Source organism: Mastigoproctus giganteus, chromosome 8 (assembly GCF_048544385.1).
Source record: "Mastigoproctus giganteus isolate SK-2022 chromosome 8, ASM4854438v1, whole genome shotgun sequence".
Classification (NCBI taxonomy): domain Eukaryota; kingdom Metazoa; phylum Arthropoda; class Arachnida; order Uropygi; family Thelyphonidae; genus Mastigoproctus; species Mastigoproctus giganteus.
The window spans coordinates 79,443,274-79,469,968 of NC_143582.1; the positions used below are offsets into that span (position 1 = coordinate 79,443,274).

The 26,695-nt window shown below is 36.0% G+C and overlaps 1 protein-coding gene across 1 annotated transcript in view; it reads left to right on the forward strand.

Moving 5' to 3' along the window:
* Positions 1-26,695, forward strand: part of LOC150081659 (isovaleryl-CoA dehydrogenase, mitochondrial) — a 116,867-nt gene that overhangs the window by 61,368 nt on the left and 28,804 nt on the right. Inside the window, exons 9-10 of the mRNA XM_090380580.1 lie at positions 3,130-3,211; positions 23,428-23,532. Of these exons, the coding sequence (XP_090236706.1) occupies positions 3,130-3,211; positions 23,428-23,532 (187 nt within the window). The remainder of the gene's footprint in view (positions 1-3,129; positions 3,212-23,427; positions 23,533-26,695) is intronic.

The following is a 26,695-nucleotide window of genomic DNA, read 5'->3' on the forward strand; positions in this document are numbered from 1 at the left end:
TTCTAGATCCTGTTGCAGCAGCATACTGTCATTAGTCTCATTAACAACCCTACTGACCTTCTTATCATCTGAAAACTTGGACATTAAGCCTGATATACCATCATCAATATCATTAATAAATACAGAAAACAACAATGGACCCAACACTGAACCATGTGCGACTCCACTAATAACATTAGTCACGAAGAGCAGTGTCCATTGATTACCACTCTCTGTCTTCTTCCACTCAACCATCCCTTTATCCATAGCAGCAATTTGCCTCCAATGCCACACTGCTCCAATTTGTTCAGCAGTCTTCCATGTGCAACAGTATCGAAAGTCTTTCTAAGATTGAAATAGTGGTATCAAAATTATTCTTTGCATCCAGTTGCTTTGTGACCACATCATAGTATCCAATCAAATTGGTCAGACAAGACTTCCCGTTAACAAACCCATGCTGTGTCTGAGCTATAACTGAAGTCTTGTCTAGATGATCCCGCAATGCTTCTTTAACCAGTGCCTTCATTAATTTCCCTGGAACAGAAGTTAAACTAACAGGTCTGTAATTAGTTGTGTCGCCCTTTGATCCTCCTTTGTGGATTGGGGTCACATTTGCACATCTCCAGTCCATGGGTACCTCCCCTGAGTCCAAGGAAGCGCTCATAATTATGGCTAACGGTTTCCGTACTTCCTTTGCTACCTTATTTAATATAACTGGATAGATTCCATCTACCCCAGGTGCCTTTCTTATGTTTATCTTCAACAATTTCTCCTCCACTTTACTTTCAGTTATTACAAGATCATCTAGCTTACTGCCAGAGTTTAATACACCTCTGGCATTCCCCTCCCTGAATAACTCTTCATGTGTGAATGTAGATGCAAAATATTGATTTAGTTTGTTAGCTACCTGAACAGGATCATCAACAATTGAACCATCAATATCAAGGGGACCAATCTGATTCATCTCCTTCCTTCTGGAGTTTACTTAAGTAAAGAAATCTTTGCTGTTTTTCATTTCTTTGCATCCTTTGCCAAAAATTTCTCGTAATCTGCCTAACCTCCTTTGTGACTTGGTTACAGACCAGCTTATATCTATCATAGGCTCCTGTGTCACCTGTTCATTTATATGTATCACATGCTTTTTTCTTCTCTGACACCTGTCTAATTAGTTCATCTGACATCCATTTAGGCCTAAATCTTGAACAATATTTCTTAGTTGGTATGAAAAGCCTAGTAGCTTCCAAGAATAATTCTTTGAATGCTTCCCATTTGGAGTTTACTGTTGGTAACATCATCAGTTGGTCCCACCGTATAGAATTTAAATACTGGCTCAGACCTCTGTAGTCACCTTTACAAAAGCAAAAACCCTTCCCTTTATCTCTGATGGCAGTTACCTCTTTGAGTAAATCCCCCTTCAGCACACTGTGATCACTACCACCTAGTGATTCCTTTTTCTGCAGATTCTTAATGCATGAAGAATCACTACTGATAATCAGATCAAGAGTATTATATACTCCCTCTAGTTGCGCCCGTTACCACCAAATACGGAAGATGCGGAAAGGTCAAGGAATGACCACCGCATATCCCCGGAGCAATATGGCGTTAGTTGCTAATGCTCCTAAAAACCAAATAACAAACCCTCTAGTTGCCTCCCGAACATGCTGCTGTAGAAAACAATCTTCCAATAAATAAACAAAAGCCTTGCTAGTGTGTGAGTGACCAACCCACAAATTCCAGTCAATATCTAGGAAATTAAAATCCCACATTATAAGACTCTCTGATTTACTGGCCCACTCTATTTCTCTGTACAGTTGTTTATTATACTCATCAGAGTCATTAGGCCTATAGCACACTCCTACTCTCAATTTTGCTTTCCCAGTGCTTATGTCACACCAAACTGACTCGACACTGCACTGTCCTGCCATGTTGACTGCCATGTACTTCCTTAGATTTTGTGTTTTTCTTAATCAATAGCATAACCCCTCCTCCCTTCCTCTCCTGTCTATCCTTCCTGTACACATTGTGCTCCCCAAATTCGAGTTCTGCATTCCTTATGCCCTGTGTGACACCATATCTCTGTTATCCGAAAAATATCTGCCTTTGATGTTTTAACCAACACCTCAAATTCATCAAATTTAATTACCAAACTCCTAGCATTGGTGTACACGCAAGTATACATGCACCTGTTCGTATTCTTAGCTACCCTGACACAGCCAGTGTATTTTCTTGTTCTGCAATGACTCCCAGCAGTCTCTGGAATCCCCTGCAGTTTGTTTTCCAGGCTGCTGCTCATTCCAATAGAAGCAGTGCAAGGATCACTTTCACCTCTGCCAGCAGCTACTGTTAATCTATTAGTCCGTGTATTCCCCCAAGCTAGCAGTTTTCCGACCCACCTAACACTGCCTCGATAGCATCAGCAAATATTCTTGCACCCTTTGCTGATGTTTAAGAGTAGAGCAACTCATATTGAAGTAATTCATCTACAATATAATGATGTTTTTTAGTAAATTTCAATCTGATTTAAATTGTCTGTGCGAAATGATACCATGTTCTGAACTGAATTATATTTATCAGTTCATCTTTAATAAGTTATCTTTGAGTCTAGATATCTTCTAAAATGTAATTCTCCTAATAGACTTTGAGGGTTACTAATAATCTTGGTCTGGATGTAGCCCATTTAGTACAACCAAGAATACAGATGGATTAATTTCAGAAAAATGTGTTCAAATGAAATTGAATTGTATTTTCTGTAATTATTAATTTTGACTTTGCTTTTGTTATCTTTTCTCGTGTATGATGAGTTGACAAGTACACTGGTCTCTGTTGTGGAGTCTCCTGATTGATTTAGAATATTGAACATGGGATTATCTCTCTCTTTCTCTACCCCCCCCCCCACACAGTTAGTAGGATATTGTCCTCTGTTGGCTCTTGTCCATTTTCATCATCACGTTTGTGTGCATGATTGCTATTGCTTTTATATATTAGTATGCAGAACTCTGATATTATTTTTGAGTTTTTTAATATTATTTTATGCATTTTGCATTTAATTCTAAATAAATATGTCATAATATAATGAAGTCATTAAAAAAATTAAAATTATATTGTATCAAGTAATGTCTTTTAAACTGACTTCTGATTGATTTACTTTAGGATTATGCAAGCTTGTTGTGATATCACTTTTGATTATGTGCATATAAGAAAACAGTTTGGACAGAGAATTGGAGAATTTCAAGTAAGTGTACTGTTCTTTCCTGATATTACTGTACATTTACAATAATTTTTAAAGTATATTTTTGATTCTTAAATGTAGATTTCATTAAGTCTCTTTCTTTCTCAAGCACAGTGCACAAGAGGAATTCTTGTAAAAATAAGGATTTAGTGATTTATCTTTTATTGACCAAAATTTATATTTAAGTGGATAAATCTCACATATTTCTAATTAAGCTGTAATTTTTTTTAATTCATTGGGCATAGTAATTCATGAAGTTACTTACATTATTTTTTCATTTATTTCAAAAATTATTTTTGAAAAACCAGAATACCTTTAATTGCTATCAGTAAGACATCTTTTTTTAAACCCAAACTCAGAGTAAAAACACACAAACACAAAAAAAAAAAAAAAATCATCAAATAAGGAAAATAGTTAAAACAAAAGTAAAAAATACTAATAAAATTATAAAAAAAAGGTAGTTAAAGATATAGCTATGAAAGGGAGATACCTTCTTTTAGAAGAAAGCATTATAAAACAATTCTTGTTTGAAAAGTAAATTAGTATACATTATATCAATATTTCAATGTCCAATGTTCAGCCAACTGGGTTCTGAATAGAATATTTGTGAGATATTGAAACTTTGACCCCAGATGGGTTTTCCATCTCAAGTTTGATCCTTTTTTTTTTATCATTTGTGTATGTTGCTGTTATCTCTTATTTTTTGGAGGGCTTATTTATGAATATGGTTATGTGAGTAAAAAAATTAAGTGGAAAAGTCTGGTGAAACTCAAGCAGTTGCTCTTGACATTTCAAAGGTTTTTGATCTTGTTTGGCATAACGGTTTTCTAAATAAGCTTCCATGGTTTGCCAACTGTTTTTTGTAATTGGGTATCTAGTTTTCTCACTGACTGCTCACTTTGGATGATGGTAGATGGCTCTCTGTCTTCTAACGTCTCCGATAATGCTGGTGTTCCCCAAGGTTCAGTTCTTTCTCCCACTCTTTTTCTCTTGTATTTAACGACTTTCCTCCATTGACTGGAAGTCCTATCCATAGTTTTGCTGATGATAGCACATTGCATTCCAACTTCCAGTTTGAGAAACCTTGCCCTGCACAAACAACTTCAACTTCTCGAATATCCACTACTAATTCCTCCTTAAATGCTGATCTCCGGGTTATTTTCCAGTGGGACAAAGATAACTTAGTTGACTTCAATCCTTCTAAAACTCAGTCCTATCTTGTATCTCGCAAAAAAGGATTCTTCTGCTCCTTATGGTTATCTCCAATGACACTTTGATTTCTAGGCAAGATCATATATGATTACCCTGACTTCTAATCTCTCTTCACAAGCACATTACAGATATTGCTTCTTCTGCATCTAAAAAACTGAGTTATCTCTTTTTCTCTCTTGCCATTACTTTTTTTCCAAACAGCTGTTCACTCTGTACTAATTGAAAATCTGCCTTTCCATGGTATATTGTTCCCACATCTGGGGCTGTACCTCCAAAACCTCTCTCAGGCTTCTAGATTCCATTTGAAAGAGGGCAGTTAGATTAATTAATGGATCATTTCTAACAGTTTCTCCACTCTGTCTGATAAACATTCTGTTTCTGCTTCATGCCTCTTCAATAGATGTTTCTTGCCTCTTCTATGGGCACTGTTCTTCTGAATTGGTTTCTCTAATTCCCGCTCTTTCTTCCAAAGCAGTCCGAACACGTGCTGCAACCAGTCAACATCCTTTTACTGTTCAACTTCAAACTCACAGAACCAACTTTTCTTCTTCCTCTTTTATTCATTCACCTTCCATTTTCTGGAATAACCTTCCTTCATACATATTTTCTCTGAAAATTACAATCTACAGAAATTCAAATCTAATATCAACAGATGTCATCTTTCATCTTCTCTTTCATTAGAAAAAAAAAAAAAAAAAAAAAGTGAAAATTTCTGAATAGCACGTGTTATTCTACTCACTTATTTTAGTGCATAGCTTATCTGTAGTTAAGTTGCTTTCATTGAGAACTGGCAGAATTCTTCAGGCCTCTTCAGTTGGCACTGGGTAGTTAACTGATTTCAGTCAGAAAGAGTAGCCCCCTCCATGAGTTATTCCACCAGCATACTGTGAGCTAAGTAGATGATGCACTGAAGGAACTCTAAAAATATTCAGCTTGGGCTGTGTACTGTTATATCTGTATGCATTTTTTAAATTTTATTTTTATTTATTTATTTATTTTTCCTGGGAACTGTCTGTCAGGCTAGAACAAGTAGTTAGTTCCTTGTGAAAAAAAAAAAAAAATTGTACTCTTGAAAAACATGTACACTCAGGTTTGCAACTCAGTGGGTTAATGTAAGCATATAGAATGTCATGCTACTTTTCACTTTAAATGCAGTTTAGCTATAAACACATAATTTTTTTTTGTTATTTAAATTTCTCTGCTTTGGTGTCTTAGTATATTATGTATACTAATCATGCTATTTAGAAATTTTTATTATATATATATATATATATATGTATATTTTTTTTTTTAATGAAAACCCAAAACACAAGAGGTATCAGAACCTAGAGTACTTAGTACTGTGCATGGACTGAAGGTTAAGAAGATGAAGGAAGATATCTGTTGATGTTAGATTTGAATTTTTGTTGATTTTAATTTTCAGGAAATATGTATGAAGGAAGGTTATTCTAGAAAATGGAAGGTGAATGAATAAAAGAGGAAGAAGAAAATTTGGTTCTGTGAGTGTGAAGTTGAACAGTAAAAGGATGTTGACTGGTTGCAGCATGTGTTCATACTGGTTTAGAAGAAAGAATGGGAATTAGAGAAGCCATTTTTGTGATTTGAATAATCTCGTGGAATCTTTGCTTTTTATGGGCTGAGTAGTGGGTGACCCATTGAACTATTAGCTTGAAAGTGCTTTGAAATACTACTTTTGAATTTAGATTTCAGAGTGGGAGTGCAAGGTACAGAATTTTTTTTGATTAATTTATATTCTGTTGTGCCAAATAGTTGCATCCATAGTGCATCTATATATCTCTTCATATTTTTATATTTATGATACTCTCTTTAAATTTTCTTATATACATAGCATCTTTAATTTTTCCTTTGATAAAACTCCAATTCTCCCCCTTCCATATTATTTTGAAAGTTTTTATATAAAAAGTGTAAAGTGAATGACTTTTAAGGCAATTGATTAGGGAAATTTACACCATTTAATTTATTATCCCTTTTTCAAAGGCAAAGTGATTGCTACAAGGATGTGTGGTTCTGTGAAAGTGCTAAAGATTGTATCACAAAAATTGCTTCCAAATATTGTTTACAACAATTTTCTGACTTCTCAAAGATGCAGATGTATTCTCAAGAGTAATTATACTAACCACGCTGTCTATCCCCTTTAATAATATGCTTAATTCTTCTTTAAATTTATTCAAACTACTCACTCCTGCCTAATTCTAGAGACAATCAATAACTCTCAGGCTGAAAGCAAATTTTTGTACATCTATCCCGCAACCATCCTTTTTCAATTTCAATTTATGTCCCCTTTTGTGTGCATTAGTATTAATAGTGGCAAATGATGGAAGAAAGCAAGAAAGCAAGATTACAACATAAGTCAAAAAAACAAAAGCCGAAACTATAGGCCTCCAGGCCTATATATATATATAGTACTCAAGGTTTGACCCGACCATTGCCTTATATAAGGGGATAATCACCTCCATATCCCTGCTAGAAAAATTCCTGTATATCATTGACAAGACAGCATGACCTACTCTTACAGACTGTCTGCACTGCTCAGAAAACTTCATATCTGCCTGCACAATTACCCCCAGGTCCTTTTCACTCTCTACCACTGTCAGTGCCACACAGTTGATATGTTACACTGGGGTTGCTGCTTCCCATGTGCAGTACAGTAAACCCCCCGCTATTCGCGGGGGTTTCGTTCCTGAGAAATGCCACGAATACCGAAAATGCGAATACTGAGTTATGGCTCCCATAGTAATAAAGAGGTTCCGTTCCAAAGTATGAAATATATAAGAAAGACAAAATTTTAGACTAGTTTATGTATGTATTATATGTACCTTCATAATATGACTATGTACATAGTGAAATGCAAGCATATGGCATCGAAATGAAAATAAGAAACAATTTAATATTAAATGCAATATTTATTAGAAATTTCAAACAAATCTTTCAAACCAGTGCCTTTGCTAGCAAAAAAAACTTATCCCGCCAGTGCTATCACCAGTTTTGCTAAAGTGTTGATAAAGGAATTTTGCTTTTTCACGAATGATGAGTGAACTTAACGAAATTTTATTTTGAGTTCGGTCTTCTATCCACAGATTTAAAGCTTTTTCCATTTTTTCTAATTTAACATAAGTTACAGAGCAAATTTTTGAAACAATTAGCGCGTTTTCACGGACACTATGGCGGATTTTTTCTTCTGATTTCTTGATTGATCGTACCGTTGACTCATTGATTTTATAATGTTTTGCCACCGAGAAGACACTTTCACCATTAGAAATTTTATCTAATAACTCAATTTTATTTTCTAATGTCATCACCTTCTTTGATCTTTTCACATTTCCCTTGTTAGGCCTGACGTAGCCGAGTGGTCAGGAGCGAGAGTACATAGCACGCGTTCTTTGAGTGGACCAGGGTTCAAGCCCGTGACTACTAAATACGATAAATATTTGTATTGACGATTTATTGTAAACTCCACTGACTTGGTTGTCGTGCCGGAGTATAAACAGAAAATTTATTTATTTATTTATTTGTAGCCATATTTTTGTACGGGTTAGAAAGAACTTGCCCGTAATAAAGTCACTTTCTTCCATTAACACTCGAAAAAGTGTGTTTTACACTGCAAAATGGAAGATTTATCACTTTTGTAAGCATATCAATTTATAAATTGATAAATTTATTCAATTTATAAGCATATAAATTAAAAGCAAACGACGAAACCTTCCATGACAAGCACATAACACATACTGAACAAGGATTAGCGAGAAACATCCACGCTCGCGATTTTGCCACCCTCTCTCCCCCCCACCCACTAAGCACTGTTTTGACCAGGAAAGATAATTTTAGCCACGCCCATGTTTTTTATGGTGGAAAATGTTCACGGTGCTTTAAAATTCACATTTTTTTAGGTTTCATTTTATATTAAATCAGCGACCACGAATACAGACACCGCGAATAGCGAGGGTTTACTGTACTTTACATTCGTCAATGTTAAACTTCATTTGCCACCTCTCAACTTTTCTAGATCTTGTTGCAGCAGCGTACTATCATTAGTGTCATTAATAACCCTGCTGACCTTCGTATCATCTGCAAACTTGGATATTAAGCCTTGATATACCAATGATATAAATGAAACATCAATATCATTAATGAATACAGAAAACAACAATGGACCCAACAATGAACCCTGTGTGACTCCATTAATAACATTAGTCCACGAAGAGCAGTGTCCATTGATTACCGCTCTGTCTTCCCCACTCAACCATCCATTTATCCATAGCAGCAATTTGCTTCCAATGCCACACTGCTCCAATTTGTGCAACAGTCTTGCATGTGCAACAGTATCAAAAGCCTTTCTAGGATCCAAATATATGATATCAAAATTATTCTTTGCATCTAATTACTTTGTGACTACATCATAGTATCCAATCAAATTGGTCAAACAAGACTTTCCCTTAACAAACCCATGCTGTGTCCGAGCTATAACTGAAGTCTTGTCTAGATGATCCTGCAATGCTTCTTTAACAAGTGCCTCTATTAATTTCCCTGGAACAGAAGTTAAACTAACAGGTCTGTAATTACTTGTGTTGCCCTTTGATCCTCCTTTGTGGAATGGGATCACATTTGCACTTCTCCAGTCCCTGGGTACCTCACATGAGTCCAAGGAAGCTCTCATAATTATGGATAAGGGTTTGTGTACTTCCTTTGCTACCTCATTTAATATAACTGGATAGATTCCATCCACCCCAGGTAACTTTCTTATGTTTATCTTCAACAATTTCTCCTCCACTTTACTTTCAGTTATTACAAGATCATCTAGCTTACTGCCAGAGTTTAATACGCCTCTGACATTCCCCTCCAGAAATAACTCCTCATGTGTGAATGTAGATGCAAAATATTGATTTAGTTTATTAGTTACCTGAACAGGATCATCAACAATTGAACCATTGATATTAAAGGGACCAATCTGATTCATCTCCTTCCTTCTGCAGTTCACATAAGTAAAGAAATCTTTGCTGTTTTTCATTTCTTTGCATCCTTTGCCAAAAATTTCTCATAATCTGCCTTTGCCCACCTAACCCCTTTGTGACTTGGTTACAGACCAACTTATATCTATCATAGGCTTCCTTGTCACCTGTTAATTTATATGTGTCACATGCATTTTTCTACTCTGCTACCTTATAATTAGTTCATCTGACATCCATTTAGTCCTAAATCTTGAACAATATTTCTTAGTTGGTATGAAAAGCCTAGTAGCTTCCAAGATTAATTCTTTGAATGCTTTCCATTTTGAGTTTACTGTTGGTATGTTTATCAATCTTCAGTTGGTCCCACCGTATAGAATTTAAATACCGTCTCAGACCTCCGTAGTCACCTTTACGAAAGCAAAAACCCTTCCCTTTACCTCTGATGGCAGTTACCTCTTTGAGTAAATCCCACTTCAGCACACTGTGATCACTGCCACCTAGTGGTTCCTTTATCTGCAGATTCTTAATGCATGAAGAATCACTACTGATAATCAGATCAAGGGTATTACTCCCTCTAGTTACCTCCCGAACATGCTGCTGTAGAAAAATATCATCCAATAAATCCACAAAAGCCTTGCTAGCGTGTGAGTGACCAACCCACAAATTCCAGTCAATATCTGGGAAATTAAAATCCCCCATTATAAGACTCACTGATTTACTGGCCCACTCTATTTCTCTGCACAATTGCTCATTATACTCATCAGATTCATTAGGCCTATAACACACACCTACTCTCATTTTTTCTTTACCAGTGCTTATGTCACATCAAACAGACTCTACATTGCATGGTCCACCAACATCAATTGGATGCACTTCCTTTGATTTTATGTGTTTCTTAACTAACAGCATAACCTCTCCTCCCTTCTTGTCCTGTCTATCCTTTCTGTATACCTTGTACTCCCCAAATTCCAATTCTGCACTGCTTATGTCTGTGTGACACCGCGTCTCTGATATGCCAACAATATCTGCCTTTGATGTCTTGACTAGCACTTCAAGGTCATCAAATTTATTAACTATACTCCTAGCATTGGTGTACATGTAAGTATACATGCACCTGTTCCTATTCTTAGCTACCCTAACACAACCCATGTGTTTACCGCAATGACTCCCAGCAGTCTCTGAAATATCCTGCATCTTGTTTTCCAGGCTGCTGCTCATTCCAATAGAAGCAGTGCAAGAATCACTTTCACCTCTGCCAGTGGTACTGTTAATCTATTAGTCCTTGTATCCCCCCAAGCTAGCAGTTTTCTGACTCACCTAACACTGCATCGTAGCATCAGCAAATATTCTTGCACCCTTTCTATTTAAGTGTATCCCATCCCTGTAGAAGCAGTTTCTCCTGTTAACAAGTACAGACCAGGCTGAAAAAAAATTCTACCCCTTGAGCCTTGCACAATCTTTCTAGGGCCGAATTGATCGACAAGGCTCTCATCATATACTTCCTCCTATCGTGTCTGGCAGAATTGCAGGCACTTTCAAATTCAATCCTAAAACACGGCTTTTTTTCAACAGTGACCTGTTCTTGTTAAGTAATTCCGCCTGTCTCCTACTCTTAATATCATTAGTGCCAATGTGTACAACTATACCACCTTTTGTGCCCTTAAAAGATGATATCCGCTCTACAATGTCATCAACCTTTGCCCCTGGCAGACATACCCTGGTCCTGTTCCACCTATCCTTTTTACAAAGCATGTTCCCCGTTTCCCTGACAATAGAGTCACCAACAACTACTAGTTCCTGTGGGACCAGCGCATTCTGCCTTGGGGTTGCCGCTGTGTTGTGTGATGACCAAGTGCAAGTTCTGGCGTTGATGAGGGGCAGCTGAGAGCTTGATGGGCCCCTAAATTTAGATCCTTCGAGGGCATCCACCCTGTCCTTCAAGCTCTCATAGGCCCATAACAATGCTGAGTTGTCGCCTGATTTCGTTACACTCCTTACATCACACACACACAAAGACATCCCCCATGGCAATATCATGTCCCGTACCCAATTGCTCCACAAACATCAAGCAAGCAGTGCAGTTTAAAAGGCTGTGATTCAGAGGGCAACTGCTCCCTCAGTTCTCCCCTGAGCCACAGCACTCCCATTAGCTTGAGCCTTTTGCTTTGCTGCTCTGGTCTGAGTCATGATTTCGATTTAATTTCAATAAAATTTCAATTTCAGTACAAAATTATAACCCTAAACTTGTATCCCAACACAGTTATAATGCTATATACATTTTTCAGTATTGAGTATTATCTACGAGTTCCATTTGTATAACTTCTGTATCAAGTTATGTATAAATTAATTATGTTATGTTTGTAATCCAAGTCATATGTATTTAGTTAAAAAGTACAATTTAATTGACATTGAAGTTTAACAAGATTAATAGATTTTATTGATTAATTGACAATATTATATTATATACTATACTAACGCTATCTAGTTCGGGATATAACGTTGTATCGTATAACAATGGCAGCAAGTTATGAACGGTAAATATACGGACACTTAAGTAGTAATTTACTTCCAAATCTCGCTGTGTCAATTCAGAATAAACTAAGGATGCTGACTAGGTTTATAAGCTACTTATAGAAAATAATTTAATACAGTTGGTCGTCGACTTACGACCGACTTCCGTTCTGACTGACAGGTCGTAAGTCGATCTGGTCGTATGTCGGCCATATATTTATTAACAGTATTTTTTAACCTTTCTAATCTTTTTATCATCTTTATGATTTATTTTTATAATCTTTTATTTTTCATTTTAAATACAGTAATGTTTTTATCTTTTACTTAGCGATACTGAATATACCTTCGTTTCTACGCCTAGGCTATCTCTCTCTCTCTATGAGGTTAAATTCAAACGTTCTCTACATTTTAATTGGTTTATTATTCATACTGTTTATAAAAAAACAAAACTACAATCTATAATTATATTGTACATAATGTACTGTAAACACAAAAATACAATCTAAAATTAATGTAAAAATTAATACAAATGAAATTTACAAAATCAATTTTCAATCTTTGCTTGTGCTGGGTTGTGCATCGTCAGGGCCATGTTCTTGGGTTGAGGTAGGAAATGTTTATTTATAGAGACATTATGCAAAGAAAATCATTTTTTAAAAACGCTTCAACCACCCCGTACTAGCCTGAAAATCTTCTGTGTAATCGTCTCCGGCGCGTGATTTTAAACTGAAACAAACTTCTAGCCTTTGCTTGCACTGTGTGAAGGCTCATGGGTGTATTTTTTTGTATTAAATCTTCCATCCATATAAACAACAATTTCTCCATTTCATGGATGGGTTCCTGTCGTTGTTTGGTTAAAATTGTAGACTTAATAAGTGCAGAACCTTTCACAGCTTCCCGAATTCTTTCTTTGTCCTTAAGTATCGTCAATACCGTGGAATGTGATAACTTCAAGTCACATGCTATCGTATTCACTTTCTTTCCGCCTTCATACTGCTGGATAATTTTCATTTTACACTCTAAATCAATAGTTTTCCTTGACTTTTTAGCTGGCGTATATGTAGATGAAGTCATTTTCCTTTTACTAAACATTTTATGCGTATTTCAGTAGAATTTTAATTAATACACCACACACAACAGATACTTGAAAGCGACTGGGTGTATGTGAGAGAGAGTGACTGGGTGTATGTGCCTAGTGCTGTCTTCAGGCCTCCCGTCATCGATTAATTAATTTATTATTATTATTATTTTTTTTTTGTGGTCGTAAGTGCGGCCGGTCGTAAGTCGACGACCAGGTGTATAAAAATTGGTCAATAAAGTGGCTAAATATGACTAAAAAACTTCTCATTCAGCGGAGCTGCAACTTGTAACACGTGGATTTGATACCCTTACCGATACTAAGTAATACCTACAAAATCTCTATATAAGTTAAATTTTAAACTAAGTATCGTAGCTAGGAATATAAAGCTATTCCAGAAAATAAGTTAATATACCAATTTAAGCTAATAAAACAGAAAAAACTTCTCTATTCCAGGATCAGTAAAAACTTCGCCTACATAAGGCTACTCTCGTTCTCTTTCGCAGAGAGAGATTCAGTAAGAAACATGATTTCTGCAATTGCAGAAATCATCTTTCAGACTGAATATACGAGAAGCTGTGCTTGTCATAATGCATATTGGTCACACCCATTTGGCACACCTTTAGCTTCTCACCAGGGATAACCCTTTTCAATGTATAAAGTGAAACTTTCTACTCATAGTAAACATACTTTAATAGATTGTGTTCATATAAAAATGCTAGTTGCTCAATTTTTAAATCTGTCAAAAAGCTGCAAGAACCTTTATCACTTCAGAACCCCATAGGAGATGAAGCAAACCTGATATTAACCTGATCTATATATTAAATTGAAAAAGAACAATTTGGTCATAGCACTGCTTGTGCCGTTAAACCTTAACAACAATAGCATGCCATTGTAGCATATTTACATGCTCGATCAACAGTGTGGCTGACATAAACACCAATGGGAAATGTCATAGTTCTGCTGCAGCCAGTAAATGTTCAGGTTGAATCTCTTACGAAGAAAGGCTTAAGTTTTGCAAATTACAGTGTCTGGAGACTAGGCACCAGCGAGGTGATCTGATAGAGGTGTATAAAGCCTTGAATGGTTTGAGCATGCTCAATGCTGATGGGATTCTTCCTCTAGCTCAGAAAAATCACCTGAGAGGGCATAAATTCAAATTGAGGAAAGACAGATGTAGGATAGACGTGCGGAAATTTGCCTTTAGCCAGCGGGTGGTTGGTTGGTGGAACAGACTTCCATCCCTTGTAGTGGAGGTTGATAGCCTAAATAAGTTTAAGGCTCGGCTGGACAGGTATTTTGAACGAACAGAGGGGTGAAGTGGAAGTGGGTTTTTTTTTTTTTTTGGCTGATGCTGCATAAGCTTGCTTTCTTGCATCAAATGCCTCTACTAATGCTAATCTACAATTTGATGGAAAGAGACTGGAGGGTTCTGAAAAGAGTGGTGTGTAGATCCCTTCAGTCCTCATCAGATACTATCAACTAGGGTTTTAGGAACCGGTAAATTTTTTGTTACCCATTTCCTTGACAAGAGTTCTCCAATAAATCTAAATCCTTTTGAACCAGAGTAGTATGCACTTCTCTGTTCTGAGGTCCATAGTATGCATCTCCTATCAGGTCAATAGATACTCATGTCTTTGTAGGTCTCCAGTTTTATTTGTCTAGTGGTACAGTTTGTTTCTTCTGTGACTTGATTAATCTAGTAATTCTCCAAGTTTTAATTTAAGATCAATGCACACTCCTCATGCATTGGAAACAAATGGAAGTCACTATCTGAGCTAGGAATATCTATTAGATTGACCTTCAAATACATACCATTAGCTGTACAAGCAATCAACTCGTGACTCGTTGGGATTTTCCTGCAGCCATTTCCATTTGAATCATGGTATCTTGTGATGAAGCACAGAATGGATCTTGTAGCAACCATTGTTAAGGCAAGAATTAAATTTACAAAGTATAAAATAATACTTTTCAAATTATTACAATAATTATTGAAGATACCAAAAATTTATTTACTACTCAACTTAAGAATTTGAACTTACATGATACCAAAAGAGAGTAAATTACACGAATTATCTTTACAAAAGGTAAGAATAAAATTTATAAAATGTCGCAGGAAAAATAACTTCAAAAAATTACTGAAATTAAATAATACAAGGTATTAAAGAAATTAAGCAAAAGCAAAAATTAAAACTATTAAAGTTGTAACCGAAATCATTTTTATTTATAATCCGCAAGATTTTTCTTTTATTTACAATACAATAATACCTCGCTTAACAAAGTAGATGCGTTCCAGTACTTTAGTTCTTTATCGGAGGTAGAAATGAACACAGATATGTTCCTATACTTAAAACAGAGGTACAAATTGTTCAAAATAAATTTATTAGAAATGAGAACATACATATTATATTATAAAATAGTAAAGAAAACTTCACAAGAGTCAAGTAAAACAGTAAACTTAAACTTAAAATATATTATTAAATAACACAAAACAACACTAGTGATGACTTTTTCAAAAATGCATCTAGGGTCGGCTGTTTTTTTTTTTTTTTACACGAATGCATAACATCTCGCCATAAGTTAAAACGGATCTCTTCACAATACAGCTTCGTTGAAAATCGGGATCATTTTCTGATAAGACATCTAAGGCGTGAGTCATTTCATTTAAACAATTAGACAAGGTCTCTGTTGTTAATATCCTCTCTAGGGGGGGGAATCTCTTCATTTTCTCAACTGTTTACTTGTTGCTCTGTTAACTCTTGCAGTTCCTCATTTGTTAGTGTCTCACCATGGCTACTTAATAAATCCTGAACTTCAGCTACATCGACTTCTGCAAAGCCTATTGTGTGTGCCATTCGAATAACTTCTGTGCTAATTGCAGGAATTTCGCATTCTACTCCATCATGTTCTGTAAAGAAATTGGGCCATATTCGTCGCCAAACACCATTAATCTGTCACTTCATCCCAGTCTTTTTTGACATTGCTGATTGCTTTCATAATGTAATTTTTCAAGAAATCATTGATCGACTGTTGTGTTTCATCATTTGCCTCAATCAGTTGACTAAAAGTGTGTCTCAGATAGTAGGCTTTAAAAGCTGCTATAACGCCCTTATACATTGGTTGTAGCTGTGAAGTTGTTTGGCAGGAGGAACAGAACTTCAACAGGAATGCATGTTTGAAGTGGGCCAAAATTTGAAGGATGACCTGGTGCATACTTCAAATCTTGGCTCATTTCAAATCCTGGTGACTCAGTAGCAAAAGTGCCTTGGGTTCGAAATTATTTCGTTCGCAATAACGTTGGACACCAGGGTTGCTTTAAACCAGGAAGCTCTTTTCTCATCTCGGGAGATGAAAGTTTTGGATGGTGAGCGTTTCCAGAATAGCCCACTTTCATCCACATTGAATGCCAAATTCTGTGGGTATTTTGCTTGTTCTATGGCTTGCAGTTGTGCAGGAATTCTACTGTTGCCTGGATGTTGGCATTTGCGGCCTCACCCTTCAGTTTAACGGCATGAATTCTTGCCCTTTTTTGAATTTCTCAAACCAACCGCAAGAAGCCACAAAAGTCTCGGTGGTTTCCTCAGCTTCCTGGGCCTTTAAATGGTTAAATAAGTTTAATGCTTTGTGTTGAATTATTGCTTGGGTGACTGGCATATGATGCTGTGTCATATCATCTACCCAAACACTTAACATTTTTTCCATGTTTTCTATAATGCTACTACGTGTGTGTGTTAATTTGGATGCGTTAATGTCACTACAATTTAGCACAGACTGCTTAACTGTATCAGCTTTAATTAAAATTGTTTTTAAAGTTGATTGTGCTAACCCCAATGATTGCACTACATGGCATTTCTTTTCTCCAGCTTCTATTCTCCTTATAATCCGCATTTTGGTTTCTAAAGATATTGTTTTAAATTTTCGTGACATACTTGGAAATTATTATTTAATTACGTATTTAATAAAATATATTAAAACAACTGCAGTAGGTATGCATGGTATCAATGACACTTAACCACTGCTCCATATATCATGAAGTGAGTTCTAGGTACATCAAAAATCCCTACTACAAACTTTCACATGCGACATAGGGCATTTTTTGCCGACTTCCTTGTAAAGGAGCTTCGTTACCAAAGGATTCGTTAACAGAGGTATTACTGTATACAAGAATTTTATTTTATTTATAATCCACAGGAAGAATCATAATCGAGAAGAATTATATAATTAAGAAGAATCATTTAAATCATAATCACAGAGCTTCCTAAAGTATGCTTACTGTATAACACACACACACACACACACACACACACACACACACACAATGAATCATGTTGTAATGAAAAGCTAAGCAAATTTTGTGTATTAAAAGTAATATTAAAACTAATATAATCAGAAAGCATTTGCATATCCTATCTGTTCAAGAATCCACAGAATGTCAGTCCACAGCAATAAATTTATTTTATAGCAAAAACCATGCTGTGATAGAAATTTATATCAAAATGCACTTAACCTTTATTAGAGCATGATTTGTTACAGATATTATGTAGTTATTAAAGTGGCCACTTTATTAACTACACCTACCCTTTTCACAAAATGGAGCACTCCTTTAGTCATAGCATCATATGTTTGTATCATGCAATATAAAACAGGTGGGCAAGATACATAGGGATGCTGTATGTGTGCATGAATGGGAAAGATGAAATATTTAAGGGACTTGTTTTGAATGTGGCATGGCACTAGGCACCAGATGTTCTGCTTCGTTAAGTAATATTTAGCACATTGTAAGGAGACAAAATTTTCACAAATTACAGTGTCTGTAGACTAGGCACCTGCGAGATGATCTGATTAAGGTGTATAAAGCTTTGAATGGTTTGAGCATGCTCAATGCTGATGGGATTCTTCCTGTTGCTCAGATTAAGAACCTGAGAGGGCATAAATTCAAATTAAGGAAAGACAGTTGTAGGATAGATGTGTGGAAGTTTGCCTTTAGCCAGTGGGTGGTTGATTGCTGGAACAAACTTCCATCTGTTGTTGTAGAAGTTGATAGCTTAAATAGATTCAAGACAGAACTAGACAAATATTTGGAGGGAGTGGATGGGTGAAATGGAAAGGTTTTTATTTATTTATTTTTTTGGCTGATGCTGTATAAGCTTGCTTTCTTGCATCATGTGCCTATGCTAATGCTAACTTCTGCAACAACAGATGGAATTTGTTTCAGCAATTATTTAATGGTTTTAAAAACAATTTTATTAGCAGGATAAAATATCTGTTCCAAATATAGTAAGGTCTTCTAGAAAGAAATATACAGTAAGCCTTGTCATTTTTATCAGCAAATTTAATACAATCTTCCAACATAGCTATCATATTCATATATCATATTCTGCTATCATATATCATGAAGTTAGGTAAATCATTTTCCACATAGCAAGATGTATTGTATAACAAAATCATTATGTTTAAGCAAAACTATTATTTTTAGGCCACCCAAATAATTAAATTAATCTGCCATGCATTGTGTATTATGTGCATAAATTGTGTGTGTTTTATGGTTGATTTGCCTTGCTATCTATGCCTGAGACTGACTAACTCAGCCACGGAGTGAAAAAGCCCATTAAAGTTCTTCTGTCATCGATGGGATTCAAACCCGGGCCTTTTCCATCTGGTGTGGACGGTGACAATACCACTGTGCTACCTGCACAGTATGTTTAAGCACAGTATGATATATCACGTGACATGCTTAGGTTGTATTTAATCATTACAGCAGTTAAACTGATGTACTCTATTGCATAGAACTGGCGACCATTCAAATTCTGTTAATTCTACTCATTCTACAGCCTTGGAGCTTGCAAAGTATGTCATATTCCTTTTTTTAACATTTTTAATTTTGACCTAATTTCCATGCCAGACTATCACTCTAACTATTGTAAATTTCTTATTTTGGAATTGCTACATATTAAAATAATTTCTATTTTATCCATTTATTATGTCAGATGCACAGAACTATTCATACCTATGAGAGATACTCCCCCCCCCCCTTTTTTAAAGTAATTTTGTTCAATTCAGATATGTTATAAAATATTAGTGTAAATAAACCATTAGCATTAGCATTAGTAGAGGCATTTGATGCAAGAAAGCAAGCTTATGCAGCATCAGCCAAAAAAAAAAAAAAAAATAATTAAATAAAATAATAATAATAATAAAAAAATAAATAAAAAATAACCACTTCCACTTCACCCCTCTGTTCGTTCGAAATACCTGTCCAGCTGAGCCTTAAACTTATTTAGGCTATCAACTTCCACGACAAGGGATGGAAGTCTATTCCACCAACCAACCACCCGCTGGCTAAAGGCAAATTTCCTCACGTCTCTCCTACATCTGTCTTTTCTCAATTTGAATTTATGCCCTCTCAGGTGATTATTCTGAGCAAGAGGAAGAATCCTATCAGCATTGAGCAAGCTCAAACCATTCAAGGCTTTGTACACCTCTATCAGATCACCTCACCGGTGCCTAGTCCCCAGACACTGTAATTTGCAAAACTTAAGCGTTTTTTCGTAAGAGCATCGATATCACTAATCTTGTTGCCCTTCTCTGTACTCGTTCCAGCATCTCCACATCCTTCTTGAAATGAGGCCTCCAGACCTGTATACAGTACTCTAGGTGTGGCCTGACCATTGCCTTATACAAGGGAATAATCACCTTCTTATCCCTGCTAGAAAAATTCCTATATATCATCGACAATACACCATGAGCTACTCTTGCAGCCCGTCTGCACTGCTCAGAAAACTTCATATCTGCCTGCACAACCACCCCTAGGTCCCTTTCATTCACTACCACTGTCAGTGTAGTACCACAGAGTTGATACGTTGCTCTGGGGTTGCTGTTTCCCATATGTAATACTTTACATTTGTCAATGTTAAACTTCATTTGCCACCTCTCAGCCCATCTGCTCAACCTTTCCAGATCCTGTTGCAGTAGCATAGTGTCAGTAGTGTCCTTGACAACCCTGACAACCTTCGTATCGTCTGCAAACTTGGACATTAAGCTGGATATACCATCATCAATATCATTTATAAATACAGAAAACAATAATGGACCCAATACTGAACCCTGAGGGACTCCACTAATAACATTAGTCCACGATGAGCAGTGTCCATTGATTACCACTCTCTGTCTTCTCCCCCTCAACCACCCCTTTATCCATAGCAGCAATTTGCCTCCAATGTCACACTGCTCCAATTTGTGTAGCAGTCTTCCATGTGCAACAGTATCAAAAGCCTTTCTAAGATCCAAGTATATAATATCAAAGTTATTCCCTGCATCCAGTTCTTTTGTGACTGCATCATAGTATCCAATCAAATTGGTCAGGCAAGACTTCCCCTTAACAAAACCATGCTGTGTCTGAGCTATAACTGAAGTCTTGTCTAGATGATCCTGCAGTGCTTCTTTAACCAGTGCCTCCATTAATTTTCCAGAAACAGAAGTTAAACTAACAGGTCTATAATTACTTGTGTCGCCCTTTGATCCTCCTTTGTGAATTGGGGTCACATTTGCACATCTCCAGTCCATGGGTACTTCCCCTGAGTCCAAGGAAGCTCTCATAATTATGGCTAAGGGTTTGCTTACTTCCTTTGCTGCCTCCTTTAATATAACTGGATAGATCCCATCCACCTCAGGTGCCTTTCTTGTATTTATCTTCAACAATTTCTCCTCCACTTTAATCTCAGTTATTACAAGATTCTCTAGCTTACTGCCAGAGTTGAATACACCTCTGGCATTCCCCTCGCTGAATAACTCCTCATGTGTGAATGTCGATGCAAAATATTCATTCAGTTTGTTAGCTACCTGAGTAGGATCATCAACAGTTGACCCATCGATATCAAGTGGACCAATCTGATTCATCCCCTTCCTTCTAGAGTTTACATAAGTAAAGAACTCTTTGCTGTTTTTCTTTGCATCCCTTGCCAAAGATTTCTCTTAATCTGCCTTTGCCTGCCTAACCTCCTTTGTAACTTGGTTACAGATCAACTTGTATCTATCATAGGCTTCTGTGTCATGTGTTAATTTGTATGTATCCCATGCATTTGTCTTCTCTGCCATATGTCTCATTAGTTCATCTGACATCCACTTAGGCCTAAACCTTGAACAATATTTCTTAGTTGGTATGTAAAGCCTAGTAGCTTTCAAGATAAGTTCTTTGAATGCTTCCCATTTTGAATTTGCTGTTGGTAACATCATCAGTTGGTCCCACTGTATAGAATATAAATACTGTCTCAGTCCATCGTAGTCGCCTTTACGAAAGCAATAACCCTTCCCTTTACCCCTAATGGTAGTTACCTCTTTGAGTAAATCCCACTTCAGCACACTGTGATCACTGCCACCTAGTGGTTCATTTACCTGCAGATTCTTAATGCATGAAGAATCACTACTGATAATCAAATCAAGAGTATTACTCCCTCTAGTTGCCTCCCGAACATGCTAATGTAGAAAACAATCATCCAATAAATCCACAAAAGCCTTGCTAGTGTGTAAGTGACCAGCCCCCAAATTCCAGTCAATATCTGGGAAATTAAAATCCCCCACTATAAGACTCTGATTTACTGGCCCACTCTATTTCCCCGTACAGTTTCTTATTATACTCATCACAGTCATTAATCCTATAGCACACTCCTACTCTCAATTTTGATCTCCCAATGTTTATGTCACACCAAACTGACTCGACACTGCACTGTCCAGCAATGTCGACTGGCTTCACTTCCTTGGATTTTATGTATTTCTTAACTAATAGCATAACCCCCTCCTCCCTTCCTATCCTGTCTATCCTTTCTGTAGACATTGTACTCCCCAAATTCCATTCTGCATTCCTTATATCTGTGTGACACCACGTCTCTGAAATCCTCACAATATCTGCCTTTGATGTTTTGAGCAATACCTCAAATTCATCAAATTTATTTACTAAACTCCTAGCATTGGTGTACATGCAAGTATACATGCACCTGTTCTTTTTTTTAGCTACTCTAACACAACCTATATGTTTATTTGTACCCCAATGATTCCCAGCAGTCTCTGAAATATCCTGAATCTTATTTTCCAGGCTGCGGCTCATTCCAATAGAAGCAGTGCAAGAATCACTTTCACCTCTGCCAGTGGCTACTGTTAATCTATTAGTCCTTGTATCCCCTCCAATCTAGCAGTTTTCCGACCCACCTAACACTGTCTCGATAGCATCAGCAAATATTCTTGCACCCTTTCTATTTAAGTGTATCCCATCCCTGTAGAAGCAGTCTCTCCTGTTAACAAGTATAGACCAGGCTGAAAAAATTCTACTCCTTGAGCCTTGCACAATCTCTCCAGGGCCGAATTGATCGACAGGGCTCTCATCATATACTCATCATAACCATAGTGAACTCATAATGAAAAATAAGTTCACTGTGGTATATTTACACCAATATTTTATAGTGCATTTTAAACTCATAATATATTATGCCTGGAGTATTTAATGCAGATATATGCACACTTTTCAGAAATATATTCTCATTTTTATCCCTACCACTGACAAAGACAGAATCACAGTTTTAGTTTGACTTAAGGGAAGGTTTTTATTATATTTTAGTGGAAAGGCTTTTGTAGTGTTTTAGTGGAAAAAATTCATAGTGTTTTAGTGGAAAAAATTCATAGTGTTTCCAGTTTCTCTTATTTTCTTATCAAAAGTGTTGATGTTGGATTTCATAAGCAATTTTATAGTTAATTTGGCTGATTACTAAATAAAAAGGATGGGTACTATTTAGGCACACTTGTATTTATAATTATTAATAGGAAGTGGTGTTTAATGGTGTTAATGTTCAGTGTTTTTAGATTAAAGAAGTATCATGGAATAAAACAGAGGTAATTTCTTTCTAAATTAAATAATACGTGCAAGAACAATGGAGCTTTGTGCAGTCCATGGGGAATGCTTAGCCACTGTTTCATGCTCTTCAAACCAAGGTTGGACACATCTGGCTCTGTGTATTGGTGTGGTCTCCTTCAGTCAGCATTAATTTTCTGCCAATTCATCCTTTCAGATTTTGTTTAGCCATATGATAAATGTAGACATCACTTCAATACAGTTGTTCTGGATACCTTAAACAAATCAGCAGGTTTAGTGACTGATGCCCCTGCTAAACCACCTCTACATAACCTTTTACATCACTTCTACGTAATCATCAGGTTTATTGTCTTTCCTTCACAGTACTATCTGCAAGCAAACAAAACAAAAAAAAATCATCACTGTATGTTCGTAAATACATTACAAAACTACTACTTTCATATCTGGTGTTTCCATTATTTTTTCCACCCCCTGTATATACATATTTTAGCTATTAAAAGCAAACATTTGAGAGGTATGTAAGTTAAAGTGTTTATAATTTTGAATCACCCTGTAGATTAAAATTTGCTTTATACCTTTTATGTTATTGCAGCTGATTCAAGGAAAGCTTGCTGATATGTACACAACACTGAATGCATGCAGGTCCTACTTGTACAATACTGCTAAGGCTGCAGATAAAGGTCACATTAGTTCTAAGGTAAGTAGTGTAGTACTGTGACTGTTATTGAAAAGAATCAATTATAATTTAATGAAAACTAGAAAACCTGCTTTGTTGAAAAAGTAGAAAGTTATATTTTATAATGACGCTTCTGTTAATGGACTTTATACTTTTAATTTAAAAATTTGCATTGTATATAAACATATATCATCATCATCTAAATCTGTTTTACCAAGTTTACAGTTCACTATGATAATACAGATCATTCCTTCTCTACTATCATGTTTCTATTCTTTATTTTCTTCCATGTTATCCATTTCCTGGTAGATCTTTAACCCAATTTGGAGTAATCACTCTTTCCTCCAATCCTTACTTGACATCTTTGCTTCAAATATCTTTTGTCTAATTTCCATTTTCCCATATTTCTACATGTTCATACGACCTTAAGTTTGTTGCACCTAATTTTGATTGAATGTTGTCCCAAAAATTTTTATTTTCTCATTTGTGATATATATATCCTCTTGTCATTGTTTCCATATGTTAACTCTGTATATTTTCTCAATACTTGGATTTTTGATCAGTTATTTTATTTTTTACCCAGCTCCATTGGTTAAAATAAGACTTAAAAAAAAGTTGCATTATTAAATTAGCCATATATTTTTTTTTTTAATGAAAATTCCAAGCATGAAAGTTATTAGAACCTATAGTAGTTAGTACTGTGTGTGGGTTGAAGGTTGTGAAGATGAAAGAAGATAGCTGTTAAAATTAGGCTTGAATTTTTCTGTGGATTGTAATTTTCAGTAAATATGCATAAAGAATGGTTGTTCCAGAAAATGGAAGTCTAAATAAATGAGGAAGACGAAAAGTTGGTTCTGGGAGTTTGAAGTTTAACAGTAAAAGGATGCTGACTGGTTATGGCATGTGTTCGGACTGGTTTGGAAGAGAGAGAGAGAGAGAGAGAGAGAGAGAGAGAGAGAGAAGAAATTAGAGAAGCCAATTCAGAAGAACAGTGCCCATGGATGTATCTATAGAAGAAGCATGCAGCAGAAACTGAGTGTCTCTGAGACAGAGAATGGAATATTCCCTTGTAGGGTAGATTTGTAATGTCGGGAGCAAAAGGGGAAAATCTAGTTTTTTATATGCAGAGGAAGCAATATTTGTGATGTGCTTATGCCAAGAGAGATGAGAAGTCAGGGCAATCCCTAATAGAGATAAGTGATCTTGTTTAGAAATTTGAATGTCATTGAAGATAAGCATAGGAGCAGAATAATCCTTTTTGCAAGATATAAGAGAGGACTGAGTTTTAGAAGGATTGAAATCAACTAAGTTATCTTTGCCTGACTGGAGGATTACTGCATTTGAGGAATTGGTAATGGATATTCTAGAGGTTGAAACTGTTTGTGCAGGCAAGGTTTCTCAAACTGTAAGATGGAATGCAACTTGCTATCATAAGAAAAACTATGGATAGGAAAGAGTGGGAGAAAGAATTGAACCTTGGGGAACACCAGCATTAGTGAAGAAAGAGAGCCATTTGCCCTGACCCACAGTGGTCAGAGATAAAACCGGATGCTCAATTACAGAAAACACTTAGCAAACCATAAGATGGAAGCTTATTTAGAAAACCTTTATGCCAGACACTGTCAAAAGCCTTTGAAATGTCAAGAGCAACTGCTTGAGTTTTGCCAAACTTTTCCATTGAACTTGTCCATAGATGAGTAACTTAAACCAGTATATCACCAGTGGATTGACACTGACAGAATCCTTACTGGCAGTCATTGATCAGATGGAAGGTTTCTAGATAGTTCAGGAGTTTGCAGTTGATAGATTTCTCCATTACTTTAGAAAAAGTAGAAGTACAATGTGACGATACAATGGGAGGGATTTATCACCCTTTTTAGGAACTGCCTGGATATGAGCAAATTTTCCAAGAAGGGATAGCACCGGTGGAATAAGAAAGTTTAAAAAGGTGACACAGAACTGGAGTAAGCTCGGGATCATAGGTTTTAAGAACAAGTAGAGAAATACTTTTTTGGCATCAAGACTGCTGAAAATATTAACATCCTTTTGACGGAAGACCACAGGAAACATTGAATGACATGTACTGGGAATTGTAGGAGGGAGTTTACCAAGATTATCAATACACAAGTTAGAAGAAAAGTAGGATGCTAGCAGGTCAGCTTTATCTTTAGCTGAGGTGGCAATAGAACCATCCAGTTTTGATAGAGGAGGGAGTAGATATGGACAAAAGTTTTGGCCAGTAGCTTTTGTTAGCTTAGGGCTCAGGGCACAGCAAGTTGCACAAGATGAGGGAGAGCTTGAAGAACAAAAAGAAGAACCTCCTAAAACGTTTGTGCTCAACAAAATGGGTGCAGCCTTTAGCCAAATAAATGATGGAATGCAAAAATTTGAAAATATTGACTTAAATACTGAAAGATTCTCAATTCTCAAAGGTAAACTGTTTAATTCAGGAAGCTCTTGCATTTATTTGAGAAATTTGCAATGATAAGAAAAAGCAAACCATTTAGATAAAATTGGACATATTTTTTTAAAAAACATAGCACTTCTACCTCCCTTGCTGATAAACTTCAAGATGGACCGATGTCTTTTTCAAGAAGGAATATAGATGATGAAAATGATTAAGAAGATGATTGCCTTTTCCAGTTATTTTAATTTATTATATACGCATACATATGTATATGAAATAAAGTTTAAAAGAAATAAAGTACATTAACATTTAGGTAATATATGTTTATTATTTTTCGTTATGAATTTGTATGGCCTTAATAATTTTGTATGAAATTAGATTCATGGCCGAAATGGTGGAATAGACCCTTGTTTTAAGTTGAGGGATATCTGTACCTTATAATCCACAAGAATATAATCACAAGAACAAGGTAACTTCTGGAAGGCACATCTTCCCACTTTGACTGTCATCTGAAAATCCATTTTTGTCTTTTGACTAATTTGTTTTAATTTAAATGAATTTAACTTGTTTTCTGCAATGTTGTTAAAGTCGGTTGTGTTTAACCCTATCAGCATTTGTATTTTGCTTAAGATGATTGTATTTTCCCCTCAAGTTGAGAGCCAATGTTGAAAGTTATGTGATTCTAGAATTTATTATGACTCAGATAAAATAAACTATATCCTTGTTAGGACGTACTTATATAATATGTAAACATTTTACTTTCATTAAGCACGAAGC